This window comes from Panthera leo, chromosome A2 (genome assembly GCF_018350215.1).
Source record: "Panthera leo isolate Ple1 chromosome A2, P.leo_Ple1_pat1.1, whole genome shotgun sequence".
In the NCBI taxonomy this organism is placed as follows: domain Eukaryota; kingdom Metazoa; phylum Chordata; class Mammalia; order Carnivora; family Felidae; genus Panthera; species Panthera leo.
The window spans coordinates 17,352,373-17,363,036 of NC_056680.1; the positions used below are offsets into that span (position 1 = coordinate 17,352,373).

At 50.3% G+C, this 10,664-nt stretch overlaps 1 protein-coding gene across 1 annotated transcript; it reads left to right on the forward strand.

Annotated features, from left to right (window-relative positions):
- The first annotated feature begins 6,362 nt into the window (after positions 1-6,362).
- LOC122214289 (cathelicidin antimicrobial peptide) lies at positions 6,363-8,599 on the forward strand. Its single transcript, XM_042929212.1, has 4 exons — positions 6,363-6,637; positions 7,513-7,620; positions 7,758-7,829; positions 8,397-8,599. The coding sequence occupies exons 1-4, from the start codon at positions 6,440-6,442 to the stop codon at positions 8,532-8,534; spliced, it is 516 nt and encodes a 171-aa protein (XP_042785146.1). The 5' UTR covers positions 6,363-6,439; the 3' UTR covers positions 8,535-8,599.
- The last annotated feature ends 2,065 nt before the right edge of the window (positions 8,600-10,664 follow it).

Genomic DNA, 10,664 nt, shown 5'->3' on the forward strand with positions numbered 1-10,664 from the left:
TGAAGACTTACGTGCAATTTTACTAGATCTGCTTTTATTTCTCTTTATAATCCATTTGAGCAGACATGGAAACATAATCTATTTTTTTTAAGTTTTATTTATTTTGAGAGAGAGGGAGAGAGAAAGAGAGAGAGCATGAGCAGGGGAGAGACAGAAGGAGAGAGACAATCCCAAGCAGGCTCTGCACCATCAGTGCAGAGCCCCATGTGGGACTTGAACTCACAAACTGTGAGATCATGACCTGAGCCGAAACCAAGAGTCAGGTGCTTAACTGCTTAACCTACTGAGCCACCCTGGTGCCCCAGAAACATAATCTAGAATGGTGAACCTGAAAGAGGGAGACAGAGAGAGGGAGGCTGAGGACACAGGGAAGGTTGGGGTCCCTGGAGGCCTGGCCCCTCTAACATTCTCAGACCCCATGACTCCACTCCTCCCCTCATCCCACAGCGTGACATGATATATGTTTTGGACAAGTCAGTAAATTTAGTCAACTGTGTGAATGGTTCATTTAGAAAATTAAAGTTTGGTCATTGACTCTAAGAGATTTTTTTTCTCCATTTGAATTTCTTTAAGTGTCCCTGATATCCCTCATGCCGTGAAATGTCCTAGCAAGGCTGTTCTGTCCTCGGCTCCCTTGGTGTTTGGGAATCCCCCCACTCCCTCAACCTTCTGACCCATCTACCTTCTCTGCCCTGCTCAGACTTCAAACAAGCCCTGTTTCCTGCTCTGAGTCCCCACTGAGTCTCTTGAGGACCATGGTTCCCTCCCCCCCTGCCCCATCACTGCTTCCAACACTTACTGTTCCCCTCTTGTCTCTTCACATGGCCCCTACTGGCCATTATGCCTTTGCCCAGGCTGTGTCCCTGGTCCTGGAGCTCTCTCTTTGAGTTCAGGATTACTCCCTCTGAGGTTCTTCCCCTGATGCTGTGGGCCTCTATAACTCTCTGGGGTAAAGGATAAAGAATAAAGCATCAACAGTAAGACCAGTTAGGGACAGTTTGTGTACTTTGGACCCCCAGGGAGTGGCTGGGAGAATTCCTTCTGGACCATTGGCAATTAAGGAGGGCATCTTGGGGAGGTGTGATTTTGGCTGACCTTGAGAGATGGACTGAGTTTAAATATGCTGTGGGGTGAACCAAGGACACGCAGGAAGGGCAGAGGCGAGGCCTTAGCAAGGTTTACAGGTAGAGAAGCCAGTGTAGTGTTTCAAAATTTAGGGCCTTTATATGTAGGTGGGAAGAATAGGAAGTGAGGAGGGTGAAGAGGTTGGCACATGATGGACAACACTGAATGCCTGGCTAGAGGGCTAGACTTCGCCCCTGTGGTCCTGGGCTAGGGAGGTGACATGTGTAGTTCCACTCTTAATACTGTGCTCCTGGCAAACATTAAGAATCAATTAGAGGTACACCTGGAAGGTTCAGTCTGTAGAGCATGCAACTCTTGATCTCGGAATTGTGAGTTTGAGCCCCACGTTGGGTGATGAGATTACTTAAAAATAAATCTTAGGGACGCCTGGGTGGCTCAGTTGGTTAAGCGTCCGACTTCGGCTCAGGTCATGATCTCACGGTCTGTGGGTTCGAGCCCTGCATCGGGCTCTGTGCTGACAGCTCAGAGCCTGGAGCCTGCTTCCGATTCTGTCTCCCTCTCTCTCTGCCCCTCCCCTGCTCATGCTCTGTCTCTCTCTGTCGCAAAAATAAATAAAAACATTAAAAAAAATCTTAAAAACAACAAATTTAAAAAAAGAGTCAATTAGAATTACTTGTAATAACCAAAAAGTAGAAACAACTCAAATGTCCATCAATTGATATGTGGGTAAACAAAACGTGGTATAACCATAGAATGGAATATTATTTGGCTGTAGAAATGAAGTGTCGATACCACACTATGGATGAACCTTGAAAACATCATGCTAAATGAAAGAAACCAAACTGTTTATATGGAATGTTGAGAATAGGAAAATCCATAGAGACAGACAGTAAATTAGTGGTTGCCTAGGGCCGAGGGTGCAGCTTGGGGTGAAATGGGGAGTGACTGCCAACAGGGGGTTTCTTCTGGGGATAATGAAGATGTTTTAAAATGGACTGTGGTGGGGCGCCTGGGTGGCTCAGTCAGTTGAGCGTCTCACTTCGGCTCAGGTCATGATCTCACAGTGAGTTTGAGCCCCGCATCAGGCTCTTTGCTGTCAGCGTGGAGCCTGCTTCAGACACTGTGTCCCCCTCTCTCTCTGCCCCTCCCTTACTTGCGCTCTCTCTCTCAAAAAAAAAAAAATTAAAATAATGAAACTAAATAAAATTGTGGTGATGGCTACACAACTCTGTGAATGTAGTAAAAATCACTATAATGATTTACGCTTTAAATGGGTGAACTGTGTGGCATGTCGGTTACAGCTCACTAAAACTCTTACAAAAAGAGAGTTGATTTGGGAGCAGATGCCTGCTTTCCAATCCCTACAGCCACAGGCAGCGGGTGAGAGTTACAGGTGCATGCTGCCCAGCCCGCAGGAGAGAGGGAAGACTGGTCATGGGCCAGTCCTGACTTCAGTGACGTCACTCTGGGGGGTTCTGTGGGGGGGGGGGGCTGGAAGGGAAGGCTGAAAGAGGGGACTGTCTTCTCTCCTGCTCTTGCAATGTCCCCAGCCACCTGGAGGCACAGAAATGTTGGAGCTGCACAGGGTTTATGGATCACTGACAAGGGAAGAGGCTAGGAATGGGGAATGGCCCAGGGTAAGGTCACCTGGCAAGAAGGAGGGGCTGCCCAGGTCAGAAGCAGGAGGTCTCATCTTCCCAATTGGCAGCAAATGTGCGGACGGAAATCTGATTTTACAAGGGTCCCTGGCCAGGGTGGATATTCCTGCACAGGACAGGGTGTGATTGCTTACAGCTGCCTTGGCCTCTCCCAGGAGGACACATGCTTTGATTGGACACTTCCTGCTCCCCTTCCCCTTGCAACCACCACCGGGGAAAGACAGATGGGCCCTGGGAGCTGACATCTAGGCAATATCTGGGTCTCCCCCTGGACAGAGCCTCCACCTCCCTGGACACCATGCCCCAGGACCCTCTTGGGAGGGTCCCCAAGGAAACAAGGGCAATTTGCTAGAAATTACCTATCAACCACCCCATGCTGTGTATTTTTTTGTTTTTGTTTTTTTTAATTAAAAATTTTTTTATGTTTATTCATTTTTGAAAGACAGAGAGAGACAGAGTACAAGCAGGGGTGGGGTGGAGAGAGGTGGGGGACACAGAATCTGAAGCAGGATCTGGGCTCTGAGCTGTCAGCACAGAGCCCGACGCGGGGCTCCAACTCACGAACCACGAGATTATGACCTGAGCTGAAGTCGGATGCTCAACCAACTGAGCCACCCAGGCGCCCCTAGTTTTTTGGGTTTTTTTGACAAATGTTTTCTGAACCTGGCTCAGGACCTGCTGGCTGCTGGACTCCTTTGAGCGCAGAGCCCGGTGCTGAGTCCTGAGAGGAGACTCAAAGAAGAAATGGGTCCTATCCCCTGGGGAACCTGTGGGCTGAAGGGAATAGAGAGTCTTGTCCTCTGTGGGACAAACTTGTCACATTTGCAAAGCCCTTGCCTTGGAGGAGGTATAGCCTCACCACAGGGAGGCTGGACAGAAGGGATGACTTGGGGAGTCCCAGTCTGAGGGGGCAGCTCAGGACTTCATGACTATCCTGGGAACTAGCCTGAGACTAAAGGTAAGGGTGGTGGGTTGCCTCCCACCCTGGTATTGGGTGTGGGGTGCATTGTAGAGGATGCCGACTGGGGGTGATATTGGGACAGACCTCCTGGGGAGGCTGACTCTGAGTGGAAATGTGACAGGAGCCTGGGGCAGTGGGCGGTGTTGTTGGCAAAGAGGGCACAGCTCCCAGACTTGCATGTGTGCATGTATCTGTTGGGGGACAGTTGAACTAGAGTCATTGCAGAGCAAGGAGACTTGACCCTGACCTCACTCACAGAAGTGCCCTGGGAGCACAGGACTTGACAGTAAACATGCACTTTTGCACCCACTGTCACGTGTGCCCCCATGCGGGCAGTGCAGGGCATGTAATCCCCATCCTAAAGACGTGGCCCAGGAAAACAAAGTAACTTGCTCAAAGTCACACAGCTAGGAAATGATGCCAGGTCTCCTGGCAGTACAGTCCTTCAGGTGAGAGAAAGGCGCACAATGGGAATTGTGGAGTCTGGGCAGAACTGCTATAAAGGCCCTGATGTGAAGCCCTGCTTGACCAAGAGGCCAGTGGGGCAATAGCTGGACTGTGAAACTAGGTTGCACAGAAGCCCGTTTCTCCTTCCTTTTCCCAAGGCTGAGTGTGCAACCAGCAGCATTCATCCAGGCTGCCACCTTCCGAGGTGCCCCACCCAAGTCCCCAAGAGTCCTACGGACCAACTGGAGCCAAGAGCCACCCCAGGCCTCACAGCCTCATGGCTGTTCCACAGGAGAGCTGGGACTAGCGTTTGCCTCATGGCCTCTGGACCCATCCATCTCTTTGGCTAATCACTTCTCCCAGCTATGCTTTCTCCACACCCGTCCCCCTCCCAGAATGGGCCACCCCAGCCTGGTGTCTCAACCAGAGCACTGGACAGGGAGTCATTTGGGGTCAATTCAGAGGAGGCTTCCTGGAGGAAGCAAAGAGGAGGAGGTTGCTGTGTCTGGTGGGAGGTCAGGGAAGTCTTCACAAGGTGAAGAGTGTGCCAAGCATCAGGTGCAGAGGTAGAGAAAGAGAAGGAGGCTCAGAGGGGTCTGAGCAGTTGGAGTCTATATGGCTTCCTGGTGCCTGGGATGTGCAGGAATGATCACACTTCAGAGGAGAGAAGATGATGGTAGGAACCAGAACAGGGGTATGTGTGTCGGGGGGGATCAGAAGGGAGTATCCCCAGGAGAAGGAGCAGGTGGGGCACTCCCCAAGCTTTCATCTCAAGGTTCATGCGGTGGCACTGAGCAAAACAGCAGACCAGGTGGCCCTGGGGACAACCAGGGGTGTTCATGGGAGTCTTGAATTCAGAGATGCAGACAAGGTCTGTCTGTGACAACTGGTGCCCTGAGAGGGGTGTCTCCAGGGAGGTGTGAGGGCTGGAAACAGAAGCATCCCAGGATACAACTCTGCAAGCCCTCATGTTAAGAGGAGGGGCTTTGGAGGAGACTGAGAAGGAGCACCAAGGAGGTGGGAGGGAAACCAGGAGAGTGGCATCAGGGGACAATGGAGCAAGGGTCATTAGTGCCTGCATAGGTAAAGCTAAGGCTTGAGAGTAACCACCGCATCCAGCGAGGTCTGGTCAGCTTGCAGTGGCCCTGAGTGTGAGAGAGAGTGAAGAAGTGGGTGAGGGAATGACCTTTTCCCAGGCTCAGGTGGTGAGGAGCCAGGGCAACAGGCCACATCTGATGGTGGCTGGGGCCATTTTTAGACTGAGAAACGCAGCAGAAAAGAACCCAGGAAAAGGAGACAGACAGAGCTGAGCGCCTGAACTGGTTGAGGGCTGGGTCCAGAGAATAGGATGTTGTGGCCTTGAAGGTCTCCCTTAGAACTGACTGGGTGGACCACCTCACACTAGCCAGAGTGGCTAAAATTAACAACTCAGGAAATAGCTGATGTTGGCAAGGATGTGGAGAAAGCGGAACCCTCTTGTACTGTTGGTGGGAATGCACCAGTGGAGCAGCCACTCTGGAAAACAGTGTGGAGGTTCCTCAAAAAATTAAAGATTGAATTACCCTACAACCCAGCAATAGCACTACTAGGAATTTATCCAAATGATAAATTTGGATATATTTATATATCTCAGCAGTGAGAATGAAATCTTGCCATTTGCAACCACATGGATGGAACTGGAGGGTATTATGCTAAGTGAAATACGTCAGTCAGAGAAAGACAGATACCATATGTTTTCACTCATATGTGGAAGTTGAGAAACTTAACAGAAGACCATGGGGGAAGGGAAAGGACTGACTGGGTGGGTCAGGCTCTAGATGAGGGGTGGTTACTATTATTCATTCATCAAACATTAGCTGAGTGCCTACTGAGTGCTAGGCAGTGCCTAGAGCTGGAGATTGAATGGTGAATACACTATATTACCCTGATTCCTGAGGAGGCCATCTGGGGAGAAGGATGTAGGTGCCTGTCTTCCTTTCTCTTCTGGAGGACTCAACTCTCTTGAGCAACCCTGGCAATGACCTGCCTCTGTGGGTCCCAGGAGAGGCCAAGACATTGTCAGGGAGATGGAGAAACTATTTCTTTAGTTGCACATAAGGTGGACTTTGCCCACTGCCCAGCAAGCCCTGTGAGGCAACAGCAGTAGGTGTGAGGCAAGCCTGAGCCCACATCCGGGCAGGCGGCTGTGATGGGCGGGTCAGGAAGGCTCCTGGTTGGATCTTTGCATCAGGCCCAGGCTGGGCATAAAGGAGGGACTTGCAGGTGGGGAGGAAGCCTACTGGGGACCATGGAGACCCAGAGGGACAGCCCTTCCTTGGGGCGGTGGTCACTGTTGCTACTGCTGTTGGGCCTGGTTATCACTCCGGCCACCCCCCAGACCCTTAGCTACGAGGAAGCTGTGCTCCGTGCTGTGGATGGCTTCAACCAGCGGTCCTCAGAGAAGAATCTCTACCGTCTCTTTCAGCAGGACTCACAGCCCGAGGGAGTGAGTCGAGGAGGGGATGGAGGGGAGGGAGGTTCTGCTCTAGCCAGTCTTGGCCATACTGTCCCTCCCATTGTTAACATTTTGTTCATGTCAGGAACCCCCCTCCCTTAAGTGTGATCGTACCTCTTTCAGGAGACCTTCCCAGAGCTGTTACCCCCATCAGCGCGAGTGCTTCTTGTCTTAGAATCTCTGCTTCTTGCCTTAGAATCTCTATTATGTTGGGGCACCTGGGTGGCTCCGTCGGTTAAGCATCCAACTTTGGCTGAAGTCATGATCTCATAGTTCGTGGGTTCGAGCCCCGCATCAGGCTCTGTGCTGACAGCTCAGAGCCTGGAGCCTGCCTCAGATTCTGGGTATTCCTCTCACTCTGCCACTCTCCTGCTCATGCTCTGTCTCTCTGTCTCTCAAAAATAAACATTTAAAAAATTAAAAAAAAAAAAAGTATCTCTACTGTGTGAAGAGGTGCCCCCCACCCTTACTCTCTCCCATTCAGGCTTCTGGAAGTTCCAGGGACAAAAGTGGGGTTACTGGCCCTGGGATGTGACTTCCCTGGAATGGCTCTGCTCAGCCTTGAGATTCCAGTGGCAATGTTTTGTCCCCAGGAGGCCCCTGCTTTCCCTTGGCTCCCTAAGGGGGAGGTGCTATTCATTAGAGCTTTCCTGAGGTCCTCTCCTGCTCTCTCAGCTTGGTGAGGGCAGGAATGGGCTTTGTCATCCTCACCTCCGTACCTTAGCACAGAGCCAGTGTCAGGCACATAGCAGGGGCTGTTGTAAGGCTACCCTCTTCGCTGGGTGGCTCGGGATGGGGCAGGGAGACAGATTAGTGAAGGCAATCATGAGCCTGAGTCTGGTCTTCCTGCTTGCTTCCCTGACCAGGACGGGGATCCAAACACCCCGAAGCCTGTGAGTTTCAAAGTGAAGGAGACTGTGTGCCCCAAGACGACACAGAGGCCACTGGAGCAGTGTGATTTCAAGGACGATGGGGTGAGGCTGGGGGCTCTGGCAGAAGCCCCCAAATGAGCTGAACAAGAGGCCTCCTGGGAATATTTCCAGGCACTGGGGTGAGGCTGGGAGGTTATGGCGTAGGGGTTCCAATTTGACCTGGAGCCTCCTCTTCTCAGCTGGTGAAGCAGTGTGAAGGGACAGTCATCCTGGACCAGAACAGGGGCTACTTTGACATCAACTGTGATGCGGTGAGTGGCTCCCTGTAGGTTGCAGGGGTTGATGGGGTGGTGGTACATAGAACATCCTATGGGCCAATTAACCACTGTCCCATCCAGGGCACAGAAAGCCCCTCCTAGCCTGGGCTTCTTCCTCAACCTGGGCCTCATCTCCAGGACCTCACAGGCTCTGTGATCCCTTAGTACAGGCTCTCAAAGTGTGGCCGTGAGAACTCGGTAATTTATTAGCAATGCAACTTCTCAGGCCCCATGCAGATCTGCAGAGTCAGATTCTGGGGTGGGGCCCAGCAATATGTAGTTTAACAAACTCCAGGGGATTCTGACTCCTGATAAAGCTTGAGAACCACTTAGAGTAATACGCTTTCAGCTGTGAGACCCTGGGAAGCCCCTTGCTATCTCTGGGCTTCAGTTTCCTCATCTGTTTGTGGGTGTGGCGATTCAATCAACTACATATTCCAAAGGTTACAGCCAGAGGATGAACTGGGATGGCCCAAGAAGGGGGGTGTCTAGGAGGGGAGGGGTCTTGTCTTGACCCTGGGTCCAGCCCCCACAAAGAAACTGCTTCCTTCTGATGCACAGATTCTACAAGTCAGCAAATTGGGCCAGCTGGGTGAGCTCATCCAACGAGGTGGGCAGAAGATTGGTGAGAAGATTCAGAAAATTGGCGAGAGAATCCGTGACTTTTTTAGCAATCTTCGCCCCAGGCAAGAGGCCTAAGGGTCTGCTTTTCCCTGGCTCAGGCTTCCGGACCCTGCAAAATAAATTTTTGTGAAAGCAACTTCCTCAAGTCTTCAATTGTACTTTTCTGTCTCCTCCCACTTACCATGACTTGAATCCTGAATTCTGGGAGGACGTGTGTGTGTGTGTGTGTGTGTGTGTGTGTGTGTGTGTCCATGCAAAACACAAAGGTGGAGCAGCTATTTCACCCAGAAGGGCACGGGGTGAGGTGGCAGGTCCAGGAAAAGTGGCTCCATTCTCAGGGTCCTTCTCCCATGCCCATCACATGCTTCCCACCAGCCTCGTTGAACACCCAGTGTGACTTAAGGAGATCTACCCTGTGTGCAGTGGTAGTGTGGATGTGCAGAGCTGTTCCTACTCCTATGGAGGTGAAAGCCACTTTGTTAAACACAGAGACACAGGTCAGTCTCATGGCTGGCTGGGTTCTAAGGCCAGCCTGCTGGTACATTTCCCATCAAGTTCCAGTTCCCTTCCAACATCTTAACTCTGGAAAAGCCCACCACTTCTGGCATCTCCTCTGGCGTGGGAAAACTCACTGTTTCTTTAGCTGGGCAGCAGATTTAAGTTGTGGGCTTGTGTTTAGCGATCAAATAGCACCAACATTTTGTACCATTCAAAGCAAGAGTCTTGCTCAGGGGGCTGAAGAGCTCTGGCTAGGAGAGACAAGCAGGGTGACACACTCTGTTGCATTGGGTGTTTCAGACAACGTCCGTGTCTTGCCCACTTGCCATTCTGTAGCTGACCCGAAGCACCTGCAGCTCTTTGCTAAGGGCAGCCTGGAAGTACTTGGGAGTAGGCATTCCAGGGAGCAGCCTCAACCAACAATTGGTGGGAGTGGTGGAAACATATTTTCTCTTCCTCACTCCGTGGGTGGGCCCACGCCAAGATGTGTTACACATCTCCCAGGTCCCCAGCTGGTTGTGCCCCTGCAATGACCTGTTCATGAACACCCCCTCTTCTGTCTTCTCTTCCTGCCCCGTCTTACTTCCTTACACTCCCGCTGCTGCTCTCTGTGTTTGTCTCCCAAATAAACTACTTCCACTTGCATCCTTGTCTTAGATCTGCTTCCGGGCCAACCTAAAATAAGACACAGACATCCAGCTCTGAGAGCAACAGGAGGCAGGATATCACATAGCATTTACTGTGTTATCTGTCATGCTTGCTTCTTCTTGGTGCGCAGGTCACACTAAGGTTTTCTGCTTTCAGTGGCTCCCACCTTCCACAGTGTGACCATATCAAGTGGGCTCCACTGGACTTTCCCTTCTGTGACAGCTGCTATTCATAAATTACTGAATTCCCTGTACCAGTTGTGGGCCATTGTTCTTATCACCCTGGAAGCCAGTTAACTGTCTCAGTGATGGGACATGGACTACTCTGATTACAAGGATCTGAAAAGGCTCTCGCTTTAGGAAATGGGTTTTCTGCTTCTACCAAAGGTGTCCATCTTTGTGTGCATTATTTAGTTTTAAAAATTTTCTCAATATTTTATTTAAAAACTAGTTAAACAGGGGCACCTCGCTGGGTCAAGTGGTAGAGCATGTGACTCTTGATCTCAGAGTTGAGTTCAAGCCCCACATTGGGTGTAGAGCTCACTAAAAAAAAAAAAAAAAAGATATATATATATATATATATATATATATATATATATATATATATGTATAATATATATAGTGAATATAAAATATGAAAAATATATAGTAAAATAAAATAAAAAATTAAAAAGTAGTTAAACATACAGAACGATTGAAATAATTGTATAGTGAACATGTACTCATCTGTTAGAATCTACAATCACTATTTTACTTTAATTACTTTTGTAGTTGCTTTAGAGTCAATCCTCTGGCAGTTCCTTGGATGGTCTTTGCTCCTTGTGGCTGGTTTTGGGGTAAAAGCAGAGAACAGGAGCCGCACTTTGAGCCTGGTCCTTTTGGGGGAGGATGGCCCCCACAGATGTTTGCGATGAGAGAAACTACCCAAAAGAGACAAGATCAGAACATCTGGTGACTTTGACCTGTGCTGGTCACTGAGGCTGTGGGCTCCTGCCTCCAGAACGCATAGTAGGCACTCAAGAAATGGCAGTCCCTCCCTTCCCTTGAGGGGAGAGGTTTG

What these genes read in the sequence shown, in the direction of transcription:
- LOC122214289 (XM_042929212.1), top strand. Translation starts at nt 6,440, where the DNA reads ATGGAGACCCAGAGGGACAGCCCTTCCTTGGGGCGGTGGTCACTGTTG. An exon ending in AGGACTCACAGCCCGAGGGA is followed by an intron (nt 6,638 to 7,512) that starts GTGAGTCGAGGA and finishes TTCCCTGACCAG; the next exon opens with GACGGGGATCCAAACACCCC. An exon ending in GTGATTTCAAGGACGATGGG is followed by an intron (nt 7,621 to 7,757) that starts GTGAGGCTGGGG and finishes TCCTCTTCTCAG; the next exon opens with CTGGTGAAGCAGTGTGAAGG.